This window comes from Coregonus lavaretus, assembly GCF_964263955.1.
Source record: "Coregonus lavaretus genome assembly, chromosome: 13".
NCBI classification, from domain to species: Eukaryota; Metazoa; Chordata; class Actinopteri; order Salmoniformes; family Salmonidae; genus Coregonus; species Coregonus lavaretus.
Window position 1 is genome coordinate 25,610,751 of NC_140000.1, and position 25,017 is coordinate 25,635,767.

The following is a 25,017-nucleotide window of genomic DNA, read 5'->3' on the forward strand; positions in this document are numbered from 1 at the left end:
AAACTGTTGCATTAAATAGCAAAACATGCCTACTCTGGTCTTGGCATGTGCGCTCTAGCCAACACCTCGCAGATACCGTGCGGGTAAGCTGTGCTGGTAGGCTAGTCTACATGATGAGATTATTATGGATAAGAGTGAGAATGTTTTTATTTGTCAAGCATCGATCATGTCACCAAAATCAGACCCTCAATATTTATTTCAAAGTAGCATCAAAATAACCATGCACTTTCACCACCTTGTGAAGTTAATAATTTATTTAGTTTGAAGCCTAATAAACTGCATGGTTTCCCGAGTTATAGTGGAGGACCACACACCATATTATTGCTTGACTCCAAGTTTATACTTCGATATGATGGTGGTTTTTTAAATATTTGCAATAAAGGCATTTCCCCAACAAATGATCTGTCTGCATTTAAAAAAATGGTATCGAAACTTCCTGTTTCCATCACTTTACTAAAATAAAAATTGTGGATGGAAATGTGGTAACTGACATACACTGCATTACCAAAAGTAAGTGGACACCTGCTCGTCGAACATCTCATTCCATAATCATGGGCATTAATATGGAGTTGGTCCCCCCTTTGCTGCTATAACAGCCTCCACAACAGCCTCCACTTCTGGGAAGGCTTTCCACTAGATGTTGGAACATTGCTGCAGGCACTTGCTGTCATTCAGCCACAAGAGCATTTTGTGAGGTCGGGCACTGATGTTGGGCGATTAGGCCTGGTTCGCAGTCGGCGGTCCAATTCATCCCAAAGGTGTTCGATGGAGCTATGACTTACAATGGCTAGAATAACTCTACAAGGCTTTTAGGTACCAACTGTGTGAGTATCTCTAGTTTGGGGCATGCTGAAGAGAGACTTTGGAAGGAATTTGCAGGAGTATCCACCAGGTTGAGCCTCATGCCACCAGAAATGAAGCCATATCCAGAATCCCTTATAAAAATACTGATAACAGGTACTGTAAAGATAGTTTGCTCTACTGTCCCTGCTGCAGCATGAGGCCTGTTCAGGAGACTTGTACTTAACACCACTTTTTCTACAGCAGCAACACATATATTTCAAGGAACATGGTGTAGAGTTTAAATGTAAGTATTTAGGAGAAGTAAAACCCGACGTACCAAATATAGCAAGGCCTTAGCACTTTAACACAGTTTCAAAGTGGGAAGAGGAACTAAACTACTGCCCACAGAGTGTTGTGAGCTTTAGTCAAACTCTGTGAAGATGCACTAACAGGTCTGGTTAAAATACAATACAAATGTAATGGGAAACTGAGTTGAATACTAAGAAGGCATAATGGCTTTTACAGTAATATTGTTTTTAGATAAATTACAGATAGTTCTCTGTATGTACAGTAGTGGTAAATTATGTTTATCTATGACTACATGCACTTCCATTACAACTAACTGCACAAAATGACACTGAAATTCATCTGACAGTTTACACATTACTGATACTTTATCAGGCATTGTTGCAACCAATTTCTTCCACTTCAGGCTGTGACCAGTTGCATTATTATCATTGCTTCTTGTTATCAAGTCAAAATAATGTAACAGTGAAAGAGGAATCATCACTCTTCAAAAGTGGGTCTGATATGTCTGAATAAGTGAAAGATTGTGGACGGAAAAAAATTGTCTGTCCTTGGTTGCAACACTAACTACCGAGTTCCAAACTGCCTCTGGAAGCAACGCCAGCACAAGAACTGTTCGTCGGGAGCTTCATTAAATGGGTTTCAATGGCCGAGCAGCCGCACACAAGCCTAAGATCACCACGCGCAATGCCAAGTGTCGGCTGGAGTGGTGTAAAGCTTGCCGCCATTGGACTCTGAAGCAGTGGAAACGCGTTCTCTGGAGTGAAGAATCACGCTTCACCATCTGGCAGTCCGATGGACAAATCTGGGTTTGGCGGATGCCAGGAGAACGCTACCTGCCCCAATGCATAATGCCAACTGTAAAGTTTGGTGGAGGATGAATAATGGTCTGGGGGTGTTTTTCATGTTTCGGGCTAGGCCCCTTAGTTCCAGTGAATGGGAATCTTAACCCTACAGCACACAATGGCATTCTAGACGATTCTGTGCTTCCAACTTTGTGGCAACAGTTTGGGGAAGGCCGTTTCCTTCTTCAGCATGACAATGCCCTCGTGCATAAAGCGAAGTCCGTACAGAAATGGTTTGTCGAGATCGCTGTGGAAGAACTTGACTGGCCAGTACAGAGCCCTGACCTCAACCCTATCGAACACCTTTGGGATGAATTGGAATGCCGACTGCGAGTCAGGCCTAATCGCCCAACATCAGTGCCTGACCTCACTAATGGACTTGTAGCTGAATGGAAGCAAGTCTCCGAAGCAAAGTTCCAACATCTAGTGGAAAGCCTTCCCAGAAGAGTGGAGGCTGTTATAGCAGCAAAGGGGGGACAAACTCCATATTAATGACCATGATTTTGAAATGAGATGTTCGAGAAGCAGGTGTCCACATACTTTTGGTCAATATTGAATACAACCCAATAGCTTCTAACGTTGATAATAAATGGAATACATAGTCAGTTGCATAACTGAATGCATTCAACCAAAATTTGTCTCCCGCATTTAACCATCCCTCGCACATTTTTCCACTTTGGCTGCTCAGGGATTCAAACCAGCGACTTTCCGGTTACTGGCCCAATGCTTTTTACCTCTAGGCTACCAGCCACTCATAATAAGTGCATTTAGCACACTTGTGACTTACTGTAGACTATGGCAGCAAATGTGTTTTTAACTCACATGGGCAGTACACCTTTTGCAGCAGATCTTACATATTGGGGAAATGACTTAATTTCTAAGACCACAGAGGGCTTCTAAACAATTGAGAATATTGCCAGTTTACCTCTATCCAATGCTAGGCATTCTCCATATTATACACATGTACATGTTACAAACAGCCAATCTTGAAATATGTACGCATTTTCTTATAGACATCTTATAGAAATCTTTCTTATAATAAAACTGCATCTAAATATAAAAGGCATGGGGATTGCGGTGTGTGTTGGGATTGCAGTGTGTGCTGGGATTGCAGTGTGTGTTGGGAATGCAGTGTGTGTTGGGATTGCAGTATTTGTTGGGATTGCAGTGTGTGTTGGGAATGCAGTGTGTAATGGGAATGCAGCGTGTGTTGGGATTGTAGTGTGTGTTGGGATTGCAGTATGTGTTGGGATTGCAGTGTGTGTTGGGATTGCAGTCTGTGTTGGGAATGCAGTGTATGTTGGGATTGCAGTGTGTGTCTCAGTTGGTAGAGCATGGTGCTTGCAATGCCAGGGTTGTGGGTTTGATTCCCACGGGGGACCAGTACAGAAAACATTTATTGACTCACTACTGGAAGTCACTCTGGATAAGAGCATCTCCTAAATGACTAAAATGTAAATGTTAACCAAGGTGGCTTACTGGGTTGGTTGATTATGGTCTATATACAGTACAGTATGGCTGGACGGTAAACAGTACAGAGGGACTTCCTGGATTGTAGCACCAGGAAAGAGAGAGGAGGAAGAGACTGGGGACATGAAGTGACAGTTCACACCCATTAGAGTCTCACACAGGGCTCCTGATCAAGAGGAGGAGAAAGCACACTGAGAGAGAGGTAATGTGCTGATTAAGTCAAATTTTCTGCATGGATCGAAAGACAAGCTATTTAACCATTATATATTTTTGTCTCGTTACATTGAATGACTTAAAACTTGATTATGACTACGTAATGTAATGGTAATGTTCTATTAATCATTTAGGGCATTGCAACCCATTGCTTCATAAGGCTTTAAATAGCCTAGGCATAATTATTTATGAATGTGGTTAAAGATATTTATGAGCAGATATTAACGCCTATGTCGGGCATTATAATACATTAAATGGAGTCACTCATAAGGAGTTATTTATACATGCGCTTGTATTGTGTTATGAAGAGGGCATTCATATAAACTGTTACCATAACTTTTTCTTTGACATACTCTCTAGGAATAATAGCAAAATACATCTTAGTTTAATAAATGTGCTAAGATGTTTGTTATGAATTACACTGTAGCACTCATAAAGTTGTAATGAAACATTAATATCAGATGTGTATTGCTATGTGTTGTTATTATCACAACACCATTTAATATTTTAGTTCACACTTATCTTGTGCTCCAGACCAGTAGACACAGACAGAGATAGTGACCATACAGAAAGAGGAGAAAGAGGAGAGAGACCCCAGTGCTGTGGTTGATTCATCAAGGCAGTAGAGGCAGGATGTGGGTCCTCATCTGGGCAGCTCTACTTCTCTCTCTGACAGAGAGAACCACATGCAACAGTAAGGTCCCTTTTATCACTACTATTGGTAATGTAATAATCATTAGTAGATGTGGTAGTAGTAGTGGTATGGCAAATATCTCAATAGATACTATATCATACAAATGTTACGAACAAGTGAAGTAGTATCCAAGTGCTTTCTGCATTACTCATGGCTGTATTAATTTCCCTCCATCAGAACAGCCACAAACAACACCACCAACAACAGCATCACCCTGGACCATCACCTTCAGTCCAGCAGAGATAACAGCAGAGAAGGGACTATGTGCTGTTATTTCATGTACCTTCAGTCATGCAGAGAACTTCAATCGTACTGCAGCAATATGGTCTAAATGCTCTAAAAATGGCAAATGTGATCAGGATAAAAACATAATTATCCACTCTGAAACTCCCTCTAAAGCTCAGGAGGGTTATAAACAGAGAGTGTCTCTACTGGAGACTGATCTGACAAAGAAGAACTGTAGTGTAATCATCAACAACATCAGAAAGAATGACTCTGGAGAGTATCAGTTCAGACTGCTAAGTGCATATACATACTCCAAGAAAGTGAACATCACAGTGAGAGGTATTTCATGACTATTATTATCAGTTACAGTGACAGACTATTACTGTAGGTCATTGTACACAGTACACACTTGCCAAGTTCCCTCTCAAGTCTCCCTTATTATAAAGTCCTCTCATAAGAGGACAAGATGTCATTACTGGGAAGACTCCTATTCAGACTTAGCACATCAATGCTGCTCTCCTAAGGCTGATTATGTGTCACTGCTGTTTAGTACACATATGTAAAACTCACTTCTGTGTTTGTATTTCCTGTCTCCAGCTCTGACCCAGAAGCCCTCAGTGTTGACTCCTCCTCTGACAGAGGGAGAACCAGCTACTCTGACCTGCACTGCCCCGGGGTTCTGCTCTGGAACTCCTCCTAACATCACATGGACATGGAGAGGGACAGGAGACAACATCACTGAGCTCAGAGACAATACCACCATACAGAAGAGAGAGGACCTGACCAGCGTCACAACATCCCACTTCTCAACTTTGACCTTTACCCCCTCAGCTGAGCACCACAACATGAAGGTTACGTGTCAAGTAACCTTTCAGAAAAGACGTCAAATTGAAGAGACAGTAACTTTGAATGTGACATGTGAGTACCATGTCACCTACATTTTCCATTAAACACCTTATTCCAGAAAATCTTTGAAACCTAGGAATAACCTTGATAACAAGCAGATTATACAATATGCAGGCTATACGCAGTTATGTCATGGCTTTGACCTTTTCCCTTGCTTTTTAATCATGATCCATTGTAATTAGTCCCTCAACCAATGTAGTTTGAATTTAGTGTATGTGTAACAATACAAAATTAGAAACTCTCTGCACTAAAGATGTGAAAGACCCCCAAATAACTGGAAATAAAACAGTGAAGGAGGATGGTACCCTGGGTCTGACCTGCAGTGTTGACAGTTACCCACCATCTGACATCACTTGGAGTAAGAACAGGACAAGTGCCCCACTTCAGAATTACACTGAAAAGGCCACTCTCACCATCTCCAATGTGACAAGAGAACATGCTGGGGAGTATGTGTGTACAGCGCAACACCTCAACAGGACTATGACAGCTTCCACTGTTGTCACTGTGATGTGTAAGTACAAACAGTACAAACTTGATTGAAATATACAAACTCATTTCATATTTTAAGATCTGGAATTGTTTTTAGCATCAATCTATCACTGATATCTCTCTCTTCACTGTCTTTTCCAGACCATCCTGTGATTCTTCCTGGCTCTGGGTGTGTGGATCAGGCAGAGGTCATGACCTGTTTGTGTGTCAGTCAGGGGGTTCCCTTACCCCTCATAGAATGGCCACTGCTGGAGCTCAACACAGAGAAGTACAGCCCCACTACATCATCTTTCGGGTCCTCAGTGAACAGCACCATCAGCCTTCCTGTTATAAACCACACCAACAACAACACTGTGGAGTGTGTCAGCAGAAATGTGGTGGGTGTAGTGAGAGAGAAGTTGCAGGTCACCCAAAATAAGAGCCAAGAAAAGCAAAGGGGTAAATATATAAGTCAAGTTACTTGGTTAGAGAGCAACAGCTTCCCAATCCCACTCATTGCAATATTGAGGAACGTTCTGTACATGTAGAGTCGGAAAATTTATATTTTTTCTTCCAGAGGATATTAAGTAATGTGTGCCACTTCCCATACAGAGTTATTGTTCTCTTTTTAGAGAAGGAACGGGAAGGCATTATAGCATTATATAATTATTATAACATTAACATTATGTTATTATTTAATTTAAAAAGAAAATAAGAGGATACAAAGTATTTGGAGCCACTTCTAAAAGCATACATGTGTTTTTCTGTTTATAGAGGAAGTATCTAAAGACATCTTGGCTATGCTGTCGGACCTAAAACTGATTACTGCATTTGTGATTGGTGCAGCCTTCTCAGCCACCATCTGTTGTATCTTCCTGTGTTTGACAGGGAAATGTAAAAGGTACATGCATTCTGTTACTGAAGTACAGTTAGTGTTAACTGAGTGTTGTTTTTAAAATCAATTGCAGATTGTCTTTAGAAATTCATATTTACTATCAAGAGAATCAGATATATTGTCAAAAGTGCCAATGCCTTGCAACATATTGTAATGGACGTGCTTGCTAACCCCTCCAAAATATAGTTACTGAGATATTTCATTTGTAATATTTTTCTTAGACAAAAAGAGAGGATCCCAAAGGACTCAGACTCCAAAAGCCCTTTCATGAACCTGGAGATGGTGGCATGTGAAGACCAACAGGTCCAGTACCAGTTTCTTTCTTTATTCAGCTTTACCAACATTCAGTTAGCATTGACATGCCAATACGAGTTGATAAGACAGCATGAACAGATCTGGGACCACCAAGCTAACAAAATACTTGTAACACAGTGCTTTCTATAATGTACTCTATAGACAGATGCAGGACAGGCTGTGGGGGGCGAACAGACCCCTCTGCAGTTGGAGCTGAGGGAGGGAGCTGAAAACGGAGGGCCCCTGACCAGTGGAGCCGCAGAAAACTCTGCCAAAGGGGAAGAACCAAAAGATGTGGACTACGCAACTATCAACTACTCCCAACTGAAGAAAAAGACTCCTGAGGAGGCAGAGAAGAAGACCACCACCATAGAGTCAGAGTACGCCGAAATCAAACGAGAGAAGAAGAAAGGGGGAGAAGAAGATGGAGGAGAGGAGGAGGAGGAGGAGGAGGAGGAGGAAGAGGAGGAGGGGAAGGAGATGTTGGGGAAGAATGAGGAGAAAGAGAACGGTAAGCCAGCAGCAGAGACAGATGAGGATACAGCGCTTTACTCCAACGTCAAGGCTATTATGGGTGGTGAGTGACACAGCAATTTTGCGAGAAAAAGTGGGGGATAGCATACAGTATTATACAGCCATGGGTCCTTATATCATTTTCTGAATCCAGATTGAATGTTTCATGTTGATACTGGGACTTTTGTTCAACTGAAACTACGGTGGTTAATAGTTTTAGTGTTGTTTCGTCATGTGCTGAATCCAGTTTGAATGTTTTATGTTAATACAGAGACATTGTTTAATAACTGAAACTACTGTAGTTAGTAGTTTTAGAAATGCTTTATTTTACAGCCCTGTATCAGATGGTACTGTACGTGCCTGGTGGTTGTACAATTTCATTAAGAATAATTTCTAATTGTACATACTGTAGAAGCACATTTTGGTAATGTTTTTGTAAAGTGTAATTCTACTTTTGTAACGATTCGGTTTTGTCATCATGAGCAAGGACTGACAAAGATGTGGTTTGGAAAAGTAGAGAGGTCAAACCATTTCTTGTTTTTCTCCTCTTTCCTTTCATTTTTGCATTTCGAATTGACAAGTGGGTGGGAATATTAGGTAGTATGTGTGGTTGTAACCAGTACTTTTGTGTACATAGAATACTGATATACTGATATACTGTTTTGCAAAATGTGATAAGTAATTCTCATTTTGGGCTAGCCAGAGAGCTCAAATGAAATGAATCAAGAAAAAAAGTACATTATGCTTTTAAAAGTTGTGTGCTATAGACAGGTTGGTTGTTTAGCAACCAAATAGACGCGTGCGCAACTTTGGGGTAAAACAGACGGGTTGGCTTAGATTGTTGACCACATGTAAACTATATTTCATCTCCAATGTTTTTTGAAAATATAAATACATTTGCACAATGAGTACTTGTTGTCTCTCAAATACATTATTACAGTTGTTGGTTAGCTAGCTAGCAATTTTTTGCCATATTAGCAAAAAACACCACAATAAAATACATAGTATCAAGAACAACATAAAACTTGCTGAAACGAGCCAACTACGATTCCCCACATGGCAGCTTCGTGTCATTGTTGCTAGATATCTGGCCATCCAAAATCACCACAACAAACGGCCTTCTGCTCCATTGATGCGTGAGTATTGTTTTTATGACATTGTCAGCTAACCCATCTATGAGAATATTTTTCTATTTATATGTGTGCATTGTTGCAGTATTGTTTTATATTGAGGCACTACCTCACTTAATGGTTTTATGTATTTTCAGTTGTTTGTTCTCCAAAATCTGTTAAAAGAAGGTAGAACTTGTGATTTCTTTTTGCTATTTCCAACCTACCATCTCCACAAATTTCGTTTAACAGTAATTATAGGCTACCAATTGTATAAATCAGGGATGGGCAGGGCAACCTTGATGGGGGTGGAGTCCACAAAAAATATCAACTCATCACAGGGTGCTGCAGTGGCTCATGGGTCTGGATACCCACATCCATACTCACACATGTAGTCAGAGCCGGCCCTATCCTTTGTTTCCCCCACCTTGTGAGCACAACATTTTAGGGCTCCCCTCTTGACAGCGGAAAGAAACATTTTTAGGTTTTAGAGTTAATTTCCTGCAATTCTACACATTTTGCCATGTGGCGTAGAGAAAATGTTGCAGTTTTAAAGCAATTTTGCTGCAAATCTACACATTTTGCCATGGGGCGGAGTGAGAAATGTGCAGTTTTATAGCTAGTTTCCTGTAATTCTACACATTTTGCCATTAGGTGGAGAAAAATGTTTGCAGTTTTTAATATGATATCTGAGTAAGAGTGACTTACAAAATCAATGGGGACCCCTCGGTCGGTAATTCGACCATGATTACTACAAGTTTAGATACAGTGGGGGAAAAAAGTATTTAGTCAGCCACCAATTGTGCAAGTTCTCCCACTTAAAGAGATGAGAGAGGCCTGTAATTTTTATCATAGGTACACGTCACTTATGACAGACAAAGTGAGAAAAAAAAATCCAGAAAATCACATTGTATGATTTTTTATGAATTTATTTGCAAATTATGGTGGAAAATAAGTATTTGGTCAATAACAAAAGTTGCTCAATACTTTGTTATATACTCTTTGTTGGCAATGACACAGGTCAAACGTTTTCTGTAAGTCTTCACAAGGTTTTCACACACTGTTGCTGGTATTTTGGCCCATTCCTCCATGCAGATCTCCTCTAGGGCAGTGATATTTTGGGGCTGTCGCTGGGCAACACGGACTTTCAACTCCCTCCAAAGATTTTCTATGGGGTTGAGATCTGGAGACTGGTAGGCCACTCCAGGACCTTGAAATGCTTCTTACGAAGCCACTCCTTCGTTGCCCGGGCGGTGTGTTTGGGATCATTGTCATGCTGAAAGACCCAGCCACGTTTCATCTTCAATGCCCTTGCTGATGGAAGGAGGTTTTCACTCAAAATCTCACGATACATGGCCCCATTCATTCTTTCCTTTACACGGATCAGTCGTCCTGGTCCCTTTGCAGAAAAACAGCCCCAAAGCATGATGTTTCCACCCCCATGCTTCACAGTAGGTATGGTGTTCTTTGGATGCAACTCAGCATTCTTTGTTATCCAAACACGACGAGTTGAGTTTTGACCAAAAAGTTCTATTTTGGTTTCATCTGACCATATGACATTCTCCCAATCCTCTTCTGGATCATCCAAATGCACTCTAGCAAACTTCAGACAGGCCTGGACATGTACTGGCTTAATCAGGGGGACACGTCTGGCACTGCAGGATTTGAGTCCCTTGCGGCGTAGTGTGTTACTGATGGTAGGCTTTATTACTTTGGTCCCAGCTCTCGGCAGGTCATTCACTAGGTCCCCCCGTGTGGTTCTGGGATTTTTGCTCACCGTTCTTGTGATAATTTTGACCCCACGGGGTGAGATCTTGCGTGGAGCCCCAGATCGAGGGAGATTATCAGTGGTCTTGTATGTCTTCCATTTCCAAATAATTGCTCCCACAGTTGATTTCTTCAAACCAAGCTGCTTACCTATTGCAGATTCAGTCTTCCCAGCCTGGTGCAGGTCTACAATTTTGTTTATGGTGTCCTTTGACAGCTCTTTGGTCTTGGCCATAGTGGAGTTTGGAGTGTGACTGTTTGAGGTTGTGGACAGGTGTCTTTTATACTGATAACAAGTTCAAACAGGTTCCATTAATACAGGTAACGAGTGGACAGAGGAGCCTCTTAAAGAAGAAGTTACAGGTCTGTGAGAGCCAGAAATCTTGCTTGTTTGTAGGTGACCAAATACTTATTTTCCACCATAAATTGCAAATAAATTCATTAAAAATCCTACAATGTGATTTTCTGTGGTTTTTTTTCTCAATTTGTCTGTCATAGTTGACGTGTACCTATGATGAAAATTACAGGCCTCTCTCATCTTTTTAAGTGGGAGAACTTGCACAATTGGTGGCTGACTAAATACTTATTTTCCCCACTGTAGCTGGCCGGTAGACTAACTTACCAATCGCAAAATTGTTTTGCTGACATGGGCTAATTGAGTGACTGTCAGTGACTGGCATAACAAGAGAAAAACTGCTATTCTTCTATTCTAACTCTCAACAGCAAGTTGAGACCCCGACTGAGTTCCCCTCCCCCCAAAAATATTATTATAATATATTTTTGGGTCTTTGGAAATTGATATGTGTGCCAACAAAAGGAGGACCGCCACCAGTTGCCCATCCCTGGTATAAATGTTAATCAGAATATTTGTTTCTTCTCCTAAATGAAAAAATGCTTTTAGGTTTTTTCATCCAGGTCAAAGGTAAGGCATAGGTAGTAGCATACATTAGTACTGTAGACCAGACAGTTAGTTGGAGCTAAGATTGTGTGTTTGTTTACCTAACACTTAGAATAATTTTAGTTTTGCCAATTAAACATATTTATATTCATACAATGAACCTCGTACATTTTGATACAATGTTTTATTAGCAGGCTGAGATGTTACTACTTATCCCCAAATGAAGCCGTTAGGGATAATGTTTCCCGGGCCTCAAGGGCTGCAGTGCAATGACACGACTGAGTGCATGTCAGTGTTTGTTATTTCTTTCTAATCAGAGACAGATAAATATGTCTGTATTCTGGTGTTTGGACATTAATTGAATTGCCAATCAATGATGCGTTGAATTAAATCAATTAAGTGCCTAGGAACATTTAATGAAATCATCCAGGATTGAAATAGCTTTGTGGTGTTTGCTGTATGCCCTAAGCTAATAACCAACCTCCCCTCTCCTAGAGCCATGGTAGCAGATGTTGTATCTCACAGCCTGAACCTCCTGGAGACACTCAAAGAGTCCATTGAGAACAACAAGCTGTCGGATGTCAACGATGCTGTGGGAGAACTCCTGATCAGCCAGAATAACAGCATTCTTTCCCCTGCTAGCCTTCGAGAAGGACACGGAGAAGAGCCTGGAAGAGAGGCGTAAGGCCAACCTGGAGGTGCTGAAGGCCCAGGGGGTGGCTAAGCCTAAAGTTGTCCTAGTGAGGCCCTCCTGTCTGGAGAAACTGGACTTCCCAGGCCTCCTGGAGGAGATGGAGATGGACCTCCCAGAGATCCGGGCCCATGCCCTCCTCCTGGCCCTGCCTCTTGGTAGAAACAATTGGTAGTTTCTTGTTTATTAAAATGAATCTCCATGACAACTTAGGTAAAATTGTATATAATTACTCTGCTACCATGTGGTTTCTAAATAAATTCCAGACAATTAGGGTAAAATAAAACATTACTAGAACTTTGACATCTTCTCTCCATGCATTAAATTACAGTTGAAAAAATGTGCTAAGAAGGTTGTAACAATCATAAAAACGTTCATGTCGGATGTTATGAATGCCTATGTATTCCCCTTACACAGCTGGCAATTGTATGTGTAGATATTATCATAACACTATTTATCATGCTATTCTATACTCTCTCTGTGCTCCAGACCTGTGGACACAGACAAGGGGACCAGAGAGAGAGGTGAAAGAGGACAGACCCTGGTGTTGTGGTTGATTCATCGAGGCAGTGGAGGCAGGATGTGGGTCCTCATCTGGGCAGCTCGACTATTCTCTCTGACAGAGAGTAACATGTCAAAGTAGGGTCCCTTTTATCATTAAAGTATTTTTAATATTGAAATCATCATTAGTAGTTGTATAGATGTGGTAACACATTGTAATCTCAACTGATTTTGTATTATCAAAAATGTTACGGACAAGTGAAGTGCTTTCTGAATTACTCATGACTGTATTAATTTCTCTCCATCAGGACAGGCACCTCCAGCAGCAGCTCCAGCAGCTGCAAACACATAGAGCATCACCTTTAGCCCAGAGAAAATAACAGCACAGACTGGACTATGTGCTGTTATTTCATGTACTTTCACTCACCCTGATAACTAAAGCTTAGAACAGCAATATGGTTCAAATTCCCTACAAATGGCAAATGTGATAAGGGTAAAGGCAGAGGGCTGTCGAGCTGTCTGGGTTTGGTTGGGCGCCCTCTAGTGAACATTTGTAAAAAATAATAGTGTAATTTAACCATTGCAGTTATATGTCACCATATATATTCAATATATATAACATAGCATGGGGCTCCATTGGTCCAGAACAGAATGGTAAAGTTTGAAGTAATTGATGTCAGATGTCTGTTGCAGAGGTCTCTGGTTCAGGGTTAAATAGACACCATGTGGTGTTTGGAGCTGCTTCTGCCGCTGTTGCTAATCATTAGAGGTAAAACTCTTATGTTTCTCATTCCCGCTTGTCAGTGTGAATAACTAATCAATTACACCACAATAACTCAGACTGTGGAAATTCCCTTGAAGACTACAGATATACTAGACATGCAGTAATCTAGATATACAATTGCAATGTAAAACTGATTTGGTGGTTTTACTGTATTGACCCAGTTTAATTTTAGAGTGTGTCAAACTTACAGCAAACAAAAGGGTACAGAGTAGACACAGGGTCCAACTGGCACACATGGCAGCAGGGAATCAGCCTACTGTTCCAGTGCTGTTGGATGGCTGGCGTCCATCTTGACTCAACCTTGTCCCTCTCACTCAAACAGCGTGCCAGTGGTGAGAGTGAGACATATGCTTCCTCCACATAGGGTCTCTGCTCTTACCATCTCACCCAGGGAGAACCTCATGATTTCATCCTCTGTTCTCTCTCTCTCTTTGTCTCTCTGTTCATCTTTTCTCAGTGATTCAATTTGAAACTTTATATGTATTGTAGATTGATTGTTCATTGGTCTACAGTTTCACGCTTAATATTCCCATTTCCACTCTTCCCTCCATCTCACTCCTTCCCTCTCTCAGATGTCAGTGGCCATTGGAACATGTGGGTACCCAGGTACATCTCGGCCATGACCAACTCCTGCGTGGTCATCACCTGCACATTCATGTACCCGTCCGGTATACAGCCGTACCGCGGCATCCACGGCATCTGGTACTTTGGCCAGCCCTACCCTCAGCTCTTCCCACCTGTGGTGTTCAAGACGCGCACAGACATCGTGCATAAAAGTTACCAAGCTCATTGAGGACCTGCACCAGAGGAACTGCACCCTGCTCATCAGTAATATAGGTACAGAGCACTCAGGGAGGTACTACTTCCGTGCCGACCTGGGCGGTGCCAACATCTACACCTACCCAGACTTCTCTAACCTCAAGGTGCTGGGTAAGCCTGTTGAGAGACACTGAGAGGCAATTTTTTTTAAACTATGTTTACAATTGTTTACAATCGTAGGTGTTACATTTATGGTCTGGATTTCCCTAGCCTGGTACCATATCTGTTGGGCTGTCTTGCCAACTACTGTGGACACTGTTTGGCATGACATGGCCTGACAATGGCAATAGGAGTTGGCAAGCACAAATAGATCTGGCACCAGGCTAGGATTGACCTAGCTGTGAATATAATTAGTATAGCTTTAATGAGAATAGGTAAATATTGTGAATTGGTGAATTTTAACTCATTCACGATGTCCTCTCTGTCCCCCAGACCAGCCCAGCATTGACATCCCTGAGGAGATAGTCGCAGACGAGAATCTGGAGTTGACGTGCTACAGTATGCTCCAGACAACTGTCCAGAGAATAGCCCAGAGTTCCAATGGATGTACACAGACTACCTGCCTGAACCCGAGTATTCCTCAGACTACTTGGAAGAGAGCATCACAGCACGCTCACCCCCAGGCCCATGCACAACGGCCAGCTGCTGGTCTACTACCCCAACACCACCCTGTCACCGAACCTGTAGGTTGAATCCTCAAATTCTGTGAGAAGCGTGTCATTTGGACACAACAGGGGACACATTATGTAATGTGGGGGATTATAGTATAGAATAACTCATTCTGCTGACTACGCCAAATGTAATCGTAGCAGTGTTACACATATTTACATTTACATTTACATTTCGCTCTTACTTATCCAGAGCGACTTACAAATTGGTGCATTCACCTTATGATAGCCAGTGGGACAACCACTTTACAATATATATTTCTGACGCACACATTGTAGAACCATTGTCAATATCTGCAGTCATCCATTATTCTCCATCTACAGTAGAAGGATAGCAGCTTGATTTAGCAATATATTGCATGATTATGACATGGTACTAATAGTGTATGTTAGCCTGGCATTCAAACCAGTTTTTCGACATTTCATCTTTGTTTTTCTTTGAAACAATGATGAGTGCAGTGTTGGGTCTGGTTTAACCAGGTTATACACTTGTCACTTTTACAAGTCTAACCCCACCTTCCCCTTCCTCTCACCCCAGATGCCCCTCGCTCGGTGTGGGTGAACGTATCTACGGAGGTGATGGAGGGCAGCTCGGTGACGCTGCACTGCGAGGTGGACAGTTTATTTGTCAGATGCACAGGATACAAACAGTGTAAATGGTACAGTGAAATGGTTACTTGCACAGTGTAACCATTTGTTTAGACAATTAACCATAATCCCAACTCACAATGTTAGTGCCCTGCATGAATCTACAGGTAGCTAAATGCTGACCAACAAGGTTAAATGTTAGCTAGCTACTTAAAAGTAGGCTATAACTAGCAATGTAAATGGCTCTGAGTCACAAATAATATTACTACACAGATCATACAGGTAACGTTAGCTAGCGAGCCAGCCAGCCAGACAGCTAATGTTAGCTAGCTAGCTAACAGTACGCTTTAACTTGCAATGAAAACGACTTTCTGTCAAAATTAAAAATATATAATATCTGAAAATGTAGCTAGATATACTCTCTTACCCATATACAGTACATGGATGAAAGCTTCTCCCTCTCTGTCATGGATGCCATGGTTGCCCTTAGTTTTGAAGCTGTAATCTGGAGACTGGTGTTTTATGCAACGGACTTCTGTGTTCTCTTTTCGAATCCCTCCGCATTTGCAATCAAATGCCAGAATTTTCTCCATCTCCTTAGCGATCATACTCTGCTTCCACTGGGCATTCCAATGATTTCAAAACTCTGTCCTCCAGAAAGTGGAGAGCTATATTTTAAACAAATCTGAGTTAGAAAGGATTACCTAAACATACTGAGCAGCTCATTATACACAGAAGCATGCTACATGGCAGACCAATCCGAACTCATCTCTCCGCATGCCCAGCCCAACCATTATCTCAGCCAATCATGGCTAGTGGGAAGGTTCCTGTCTTTTTCCGTGGCTAAACCAACTAGGCTAGTTTTTTTATCAATTGTATTCATATTTACAGAAGGCCTACACGTTTGTTTTTATGGCACATGAAAGTTCACATGTTCCAGAAGGCAATTCTGCCAAAAAACTAATTAAAATAAAATGTTTTACGCTCAAATGCCTCTCCTGTGAAGTAGTGACGCGTGACAAATGCCTAGTTTCCTGAAACGAGACACATATTTATTATATGTCAGTATATTGACGTATTAGTTATGTGATAAACCTGGCCCATAACTTCTTTCTCTTGTTTATACACAGTACGATTTATCCTCTTTAACGTACTCCATTGTTCAACTACTTTCTTTCTCCTCACATCACTCTACCTTTCATCCATTCTCTGTCCTCCCTGCAGACCCTCCCAGTGAGCCAGTGGTAAACGGCTCCTTGAACATTTTGGAAGGTTCCGCCATCTCCCTGCAATGTAGCACCCAAGGCAATCACGCGCCCACCCTCACCTGACTGGAGGACGGGGAGCTGGTGGGCACCATCACGGCTGAAGAGGTGTCTGTGCTGGAGCTTCTGGAGCTTACCCCTCAGGGAGACGGACAGTACCGCTGCCTGGCAGAGAACGAACACGGACGAGCCAGCAGCTCCCTCAACATCACTGTGGAATGTGAGTGGGTCATCAAATCATGTAATGTTGTATCATATCGTATCATATCATATGGTATAGTATCATATTGTATTGTACCACACTACGCTACACAACACTACACCATCCCATCCCACTCTACATATCAGTCACACCTCTACCTCCACCCTCTCTTCAGATGCCCTTGTCCTTCTGGAAGAGTCCAAGTGCACGGTAGTAAGTGAGGGTGTCCAGTGTGTTTGCATGGCTACAGGCAACCCTGAGCCCACCATCGAGTTCTACCTCCCCGACAAGAACATCACCATCAACGACACGGACGGCCGCTACATCTACTACACGCACACGGACGGCCACACGTCCACGGGCATGATCAAGCTACGGGAGAAGGGTGAGCGCCTGGGCAACAGCGCTGTCAATGTGCACTGCAGCATCAGCAACATGTACGGGTCGGAGAGCTTTCATCTGGAGTTGCAGCAGGAGAGTAAGTACACAAGTTCAGGTTTATGGTTAAACACAGAAACAAATAGCATACCATTAAAATGCAAAACATTGTATAGCCGAGCATACATGAGAGATTGAACTGAAATTAGAAGTGTAGTACCATTCTTTGATATCTAGATTGACTGTATAAGTAAGACCACAAACTGGACACCCCATTGGCTTGATATGGTAATGGCATTATCTTGAATGTAAATAAGTTATATTTTAGTACCATGACCTAGCGAAACAGTATTTTCTGTATCTTCAATATGATGTTCTTGTCCGATGTTAGAGAAGTAAATGATGGCAGTGATTGTTGGCACAATCGGTGGAGTGGCTGTCATCGCCTTCATCATCGCAGCAGTGAGATATGTGGGCCATAACAACAAGAAGTGAGTATCCACCCTTCACTAACTGTGACAGGAGTCGATGTGAGTTACAGGTAGTAATTTCCTGTTTGAATTGACGATAAGGAAACACTTCAGCCTAGCTATCCATTCTAAAACACCTCTGTGTATTCATGAGTGAATGATTGATCCATGGACGGATGTGAGAATCATGGTCATAAGTTCTGCTAACGCCAGAGCGAGTTCAATTAATTTTCTATCACTAGTCCCCTTTCTGAAATCCTCTTAGATGGAGATCCAAAATGGCTGCCTGGTGGAGTAGGGTTAGCAAGCCGGACTAACCGTAGCCTATAGTTTGCAGGCTCTATTCCCTGCTTCGATACTGCTTTGGACCCTTGACTTGCTTAGCTAAAAATACAACCACGGTAGCCTACTTAACTAAGGTGCTTCAGCATTATAGCAATACATCACATTCCGACAAAAGCTTTTACAGATAGTCGCTCCAAGAGACCGTGTCAGCTCAACCGCAACTAAAATCATGAAACGATAACCACAACCATGAACGTCAACCAAAACCATGAACTATAGGGCTGTAGATTGTTAACTGTGTTGGGAAACAGGCCCTTGTTTTAAAATGGATGCCCAGGCGTGGAGTGTCGCCCTGAGTTAGTTAGTTAGTGGCATGAGACCGAGTCTGATCTTGTGACTCCACCCCCCAGAGAGAATGGCAACCCTGGGCATGACCTAGTGTCTAAACTGGAGAACCCAGAGTTGTACTACAGCACAGTCAAGAAGGACAAACAATGTTTGAGGAAGAAAGTGGTGAGACATGTTGATGATGATGACTATAATGATGATAATGATCTCAGATCTGTCCCAGACACGAGAATGATATCTGACCCGTTGTTGATGCTGATACTATACTATACCCGTTCAATTAATGTCCCTTTTTTGATGTACAGTAAGGTTCAATCCATGTAATACTCATAAATTATCAAAACCTATATGACATCTTATGTTAAAGAGAAAATGTAAACTTCCCCAGCCAAGTACTGACCTAGCCTGAGAGTCCCAGTACCATGTAGCTATCTATCACAGTACCACTGGAGTAGTTGCGACCATAGCCTTTCCAAACCACTGTTTTCTGCTTCATCGCTTCTCTGGTTCTTCTGTCTCTTTTTCTCTTCCCTAACTCTTGCACAGCTAAAGACAGAGCTTCTGGGCTCAAAGTTTACCTCCATTCTAGAGGAGAGCACGGATAGGTTCCTAAACAACCCCACCCAATCCCAACTCCAGGTCTCAGTGGTAGACAGCATCCCTCACTCATCCCAGACAGCAAAATTATATGATCGCCCAAATTCGGCCCTAATCTACAATATTACGATTTACCATTTGGCCCAGTTTATGTAATTGTTCTGACATGGTTAAGTCACTAGACCTAATGGCAGAGCATTCAAGATGTGTTACCCAACATTGAGACATGCCAATATTGATATCCGGTTAGTAACACTTACTGTCATCGGTTCTCTTGAACGCCTCATGGGGGGTTATTTATTTCTAAACCTGGAAACAAAATGGAGAAGCGTTGTTCATGTCTTATCTAATTTGTTTGTCACATACTGTGTTGTAAAGCAGATTTGTACTTTCTTTATTTGGTGGTATTCCTTATTAGTTTTGTGATCTTTGACATAATAATTCCGATCACAATTCTGCAATCTTTCTGCAAATTAGCACTGTTATTACTTAATGACAATAAGAGCTCTCTAATGATGTTTGATCACTCTCTTTTATTTTACAAGTCCATCCCGCCTCAAGCAAAGCCATCTTTCTTTGGTTCCAAACAAATGAAAAATAATGTAAACAACAGAGAATGTGACCAGCTCAGTTTATCTATATAGTTTGTTATCTGTACTCTCATACCCAAAACATTAAGGAAAATACACCCTGAATACGTTCAATATCTCCATTTATTAGTATTACTTTATTGATACAGTATGTGACAGTTATTCCTCCCACACCACCCCTCATTGTTTGCAGTAGCTACATCCCACAAAGCTTTTTTAAAAACCATTTCACTTAACAATATTTGCAACTGTGGTGCCTTGATTATCTATATAACATTTTGATTAAAATAGTTGAACATGAGGAAGATATCAAAAACTTGTAGCTTCCTTAAGTGCTTTTACATAAAATACAACATTGTTCGGTTATAATGTAGCTTTTTTGTTTTTGCATAAAATCCTGAGAAATTCCTCCGGAAAAAGTTTGAATTCATTCACATAAAAATGCTTTCAGCGCTCACACACAAAAAAAAAAAACTTATAGTAATAGAAAATAATTTACATTGAAATAAAATAGCAAAATCAAGCCTCTGAACGAAAGGCTAAAATAAAATAGAAGTTTATCACAAGCAGAGGATCATTGGGGATTCGGAGAGATGATGTCATATTCGGGAGACACGTCTGCCTTGTCCAATGAGATGTAGGTACTATCTTCTTCTTTAGCTCTCTTCTTTTCACCCTTTTTGCTATTTAAGTCACAAAAACATTGTTATCTGAGATGATTTTAGAGCCAATTTGTGCAATTCTGAAAATAGTAACAAAAGGAAGCATCTACTGTTCAGTAAGTTGCAACCAATTTTTTAACATTAAGATCACTTTATTGGTCAATTGCACACAAGGTCCAACTGAAATTTGACTTCCGCTTTTAACCCAACCCCTCCGAAAGACACACATACATAAACATTCGGGAGAGGTGTGGGGGGGCTGCCACACTGTGCGGCAAGTTGATGTTTATTGTCATGAATCTTGCCCTGGAAGCAGAACGGAGCGAATTCCGCTAGATGGGTCAGCTGCAAAGATTTTTGGTCTTAATTTTAAGGTTGGGGTTAGGCAATAGGATTAGCTATGTGGTTAAGGTTAGGGTTAATTCGGTTTATGTCAGCTAGTGACCACTCTGCAGAGCTGCTTCCAGAACAAAATTAATGACGAAAGAAACTAACCTGCCACTGGGTGCCGTGGGGGGTTGCTCAAGGTCACAACGGCAGACAATTGCATCAAGGATTTGATACCAGCAACCCTCCGGTTACCAGCTCACTTCCCACCAGACTTTTCCCATCGGACCTGGAATTCGAACTGGCAACCCTGCGGTTGCTGGCTCGTCTCTCTAACCGCTAGGCCACGTTCTTTGGTTTCAACTTTCAGTTTGCCAAACAGAGCTAAAAAGTTTTCCTTGATTATAATTTACCTCTCTGACAGTCCTGCCTTGCATAACGTATTGATAAAATACGAAAGCTAAATATAACAATAAGATTTTTTTGTCTCCTAACCTTATGCCAAATGTCCCCTTGTGTGAAACTGTGGGGTTGTAATGTTGTCTTACCATTTACAAGGACTGGTCAGATAGACAAGGAGGGCCACGTTAAGGCTGAGGGACAGGCCAACGATTATCCAGAAAAAGACTGCAACATCCCTTTTCTCTGACCCAGGGATATCTATGGGAAGTGATACAAATTAATTGGTACGAAAACACTTTGTTTAACTTATCCAACACTATTCTACTTTAGTTCTACTCTTTACCCCACTAGCTAAGTTTCCATCCAATTGGCGACAGATTTTCATGCGGAATGAAATGTGCACGTTTCTACCAAACTGTCATACCCTGATCTGTTTCTTTGTGATTGTCTCCACCCCCCTGCAGGTGTCGCCCATCTTCCCCATTATCCCCAGTGTATTTATACCTGTGTTCTTTGTTTGTCTGTTGCCAGTTCCTTTTGTTTCGTCAAGCCTACCAGCGGTTTCCCCTTGCGCCTGTCTTGCTCAAGTTCCTGTTTTCTAGTTTTCTAGTTTTTTACCATTCTGCCTGCCCTGACCCTGACCCTGCCTGCCTGCCATTATGTACCTTTTGGACACTGATCTGGATTACTGACCTCTGCCTGCCCTTTAACTGTCTTTTCCCTGCCACCTGTTTTTGTAATAAACTTTTGTTACTTCGCTGCTGTCTGCATCTGTGTCTTCTCCTGAAACGTGATACAGACCGACTTGTTGCAGATATAATCGGTGCTTGATGACATAGTGCACACAAAATGTACTTTTTCACTTAAGCTGTCATGTACCTAATAATTCTACTAATAGTTTTGTCACAAACTGTTGCGTTAAATAGCAAATGTGCCTACTCTGATCTTAGCACATGCACTTTAGCTAACAGCTCGCAGATACCGTGTGGTAGGCTGTGCTGGTAGGCTAGTCTACATGATGAGATTATTATGGATAAGAGTGAGAATATTTGTATTTGTCAAACGGCAGCCAAGCATCGATCATGTCACCAGAATAAGACCCTCGATATTTATTGGAAAGTAGCATCAAGATAACCGTACACTTTCACCACCCTGTGAGGTTCATAATTTATTTAATTTGTAGCCTAATAAACTGTATGGTTTCCAGAATTGTAGTGGAGGACCACACACCATATCATTGCTTGACTCCCATGTTTAAACTTCGATATTATTTCAATATTTGCGCATGAAGGCGTTTCCACTGCCATTTCTCGCATAATGAATGTTACAGACACAAAAATATCTCACCATATCGAACGAACAAATGATCTGCCTGCATTTATAAAATTGTATCGAAACTTCCTGTTTCCATCATAGATGTCATAATTTTTTTATACGGTATGACTTTACTAGCATAAAAATTGTGGATGCAAATGTGGTAACTGTCATACACTACATGACCAAAAGTAAGTGCTCGTCGAACGTCTCATTCCAAAATCATTGGCATTAATATGGAGTTGGTCCCCCCTTTGCTATAACAGCCTCCACAACAGCCTCCACTTCTGGGAAGGCTTTCCACTAGATGTTGGAACATTGCTGCAGGTATTGCTTCCAATCAGCCACAAGAGCATTAGTGAGGTCAGGCACTGATGTTGGGCGATTAGGCCTGGTTGGCAGTCGGCATTCCAATTCATCCCAAAGGTGTTCGATGGGGTTGAGGTCAGGACTCTGTGCAGGCCAGTCAAGTTATTCCACAGCGATCTCAACAAATCATTTCGGTATGGAACTTTGTGCACGGGGGCATTGTCATGCTGAAACAGGAATGGGCCTCCCCCAAACTGTTGCCACAAAGTTGGAAGCACAGAATCGTCTAGAATGTCATTGTATGCTGTAGCGTTAAGGTTTCCCTTCACAGGAACTAAAGGGCCTAGCCCGAACCATGAAACAGTGTGCTTTATAAAGAGGTGATTATGAAACTACAGTTTATTCAACTCTACATAAACTGAGAATAAACAACATATAATAAGCAGTCGCCTCTTTAGAACACACATTGTTGAAGAAAAGTTTACAATTAAATCACACTGCCAGATTGTAATGAGATTAATGGTGAATTTTGCACTTGACACAACTTTTGGACTATGAAAATATCATCCTCTATGTCTGTGTGATTTGAGCTGAATTTGAGCAGAAATTAATTGGTGATTCTTCTTCACTCAAATTGTAAAATGTAACACTAGTCCTATACGTACACAGCACGTCACAGTATATTGAAGTGCTTATGTGTCAGGCTCCCTTCAGCTTGGTGTAGTATGGGGACCTCCATCTCTATCTGGCCAACTACATTTCTGCTGACACACTCCACACTGCTGTTCTTGTATTTTGAGGCAGACATGGTGATGGTGCTGTTCACGGTTTGGGCACTCCTGGAGACACTGTAGCTAATATAGACCCCTAACATTGGCCAAGCAACCAATGGTAAGGGAACCCCCTGACTGACACATACACAGCTCAGGACCTCTACTTGGACCACACACACAGAGCCATTCAGGAACTTTGGACGGTCTAAGGAATACAAATAAGTACTTTTTACATTCAACATCATGAGATATGACTTTTTTTACGTAACAGAGACTCTTGAAGAATGAGCATTGTACTATATTTTGATAATGAGGGAATGCTCTGAAAGGTGAATGTTCTTAAATTTTAGTTAAAGTCACTTTTTCTCCACTGTAATGTTGACCTTCCTGTAGAAGCCCATTCTCTGCTGTTGATGGATTATCCTCGAATACATGCCTAGGTTCTCTGTCCCTCTCCAGTCTATGCCAACAAAATCTTCTTCTTATCTTTGCAGGTCATTTAGTTTGAGTGCATATACTTTGCAGGTCAGTGTGGCCCACTCTCCCTCTGTGAGAGAGGGTGTCTCCACAGTAGGCTTCTTCTGAGTTAGAGCTAAGCAGAATAGGTGAATTTTGAACACTTTGACAATTCATTTTTCAAACATTTTCATGCAGATTATACTTTGATGTGAAGAACATGATTAATATCGTTTGGTAGTTCTGCAACAGCGACAAAATATGCTGCAATTCAACATTATTAGAATTCAGAGTGTGTAGGCTACATTGATTCTGACTTGGACACATAAGGTGACATTTTCCTCAAGCAAAGACCTGTTTAAAAATACTGTAATACTCATTATAATCTGCTGCGTGATTTAAGACAGTGAAAGTAGTATATTTGGTGACATAGTTACTTACATACCAGACACTGAGACTCGCACCCTCTCAGGAAAAACATACATTTGATCATCTCCCAATGTTATCTTGAATCTATACTCGCTTTCTCCTTCTTGCAGGTCTTCGAGTAAAAAGCTGCAAGACCTTTTAGGACCTCTCTGGAACTGCCAATCAACACTGCACAGCTCTGCATCTGTTTCAAATACAGGTGTAAGTGGATCTCCTATGAACCAGACTCTGCGTACGTAATCAGTAATGTTGCCTGGGTACGTGAATTTACACTGTCCAGCCTCTACTGTAACGTCCTGGGTCACTGAGATGGAGAACTCTGTACCTTTCTCTCGAGGCTCTATATATCTTTTTTTATAGTAACACATTTACATTTGACCAGCCAAAGCTTACAAAGACAATAATCTTAATCCAAAACATGTTACTTGACTCTTCTGTCATGTCATGCAGCATTATACTATACATATGCACTGACTACAGGTTGCTGTTATGAACCAGCAGATAGCCACGGTGCAGATCTCAACCATTATCTTCTGTTATAACAGGACTTAAGGAATCAATATTTATGAGACACAAATCTATGCTGTAATAGAGAATATACAATTTGTTTCCGTAAACAGCTAACCAAATGCACAAACGATTAATCACTTCATAATATGCTGCTAAATGACTCTTGATTATATTGTTATAAATCAACTTACCTCTCTCTACTGTGTACCAGCCCTCTGCCTGTCTCACTCAGGTCTCTCTGTTCGGTGGCGATCTTCTTCTCT

General features: G+C 41.5%; 1 protein-coding gene and 2 pseudogenes across 3 annotated transcripts in view; all 3 read left to right on the forward strand.

Annotated features, from left to right (window-relative positions):
• Nucleotides 1-3,543: 3,543 nt before the first annotated feature.
• On the forward strand, nt 3,544-8,464 carry LOC311140523 (sialic acid-binding Ig-like lectin 5). Its single transcript, XM_084175606.1, has 9 exons — nt 3,544-3,606; nt 4,152-4,311; nt 4,489-4,875; nt 5,134-5,454; nt 5,696-5,953; nt 6,073-6,369; nt 6,685-6,811; nt 7,027-7,108; nt 7,262-8,464. Exons 2-9 carry the CDS (start codon nt 4,251-4,253, stop codon nt 7,682-7,684), a joined length of 1,956 nt encoding a protein of 651 aa, XP_084031732.1. The 5' UTR covers nt 3,544-3,606; nt 4,152-4,250; the 3' UTR covers nt 7,685-8,464.
• Nucleotides 8,465-13,301: 4,837 nt separating this feature from the next.
• Nucleotides 13,302-25,017, forward strand: part of LOC311140518 (myelin-associated glycoprotein-like) — a 42,184-nt pseudogene continuing 30,468 nt past the window's right edge. The window contains exons 1-2 of the transcript in view: nt 13,302-13,347; nt 13,935-14,128. The product of the transcript in view is annotated as a myelin-associated glycoprotein-like (transcript). The remainder of the gene's footprint in view (nt 13,348-13,934; nt 14,129-25,017) is intronic.
• LOC311139249 (myelin-associated glycoprotein-like) lies at nt 14,462-24,366 on the forward strand (annotated as a pseudogene). Its single transcript has 9 exons — nt 14,462-14,477; nt 14,614-14,727; nt 15,388-15,501; nt 16,662-16,922; nt 17,080-17,400; nt 17,692-17,773; nt 18,448-18,550; nt 18,932-19,033; nt 24,355-24,366. The product of its transcript is annotated as a myelin-associated glycoprotein-like (transcript).

Excerpts from the sequence above, each read along its gene's own strand:
- LOC311140523 (XM_084175606.1), top strand. The coding sequence starts at position 4,251 with ATGTGGGTCCTCATCTGGGCAGCTCTACTTCTCTCTCTGACAGAGAGA. Across the intron at positions 4,312-4,488 it reads AGAGAGAACCACATGCAACA|AACAGCCACAAACAACACCA; the intron begins GTAAGGTCCCTT and ends TCCCTCCATCAG. Across the intron at positions 4,876-5,133 it reads AGTGAACATCACAGTGAGAG|CTCTGACCCAGAAGCCCTCA; the intron begins GTATTTCATGAC and ends TCCTGTCTCCAG.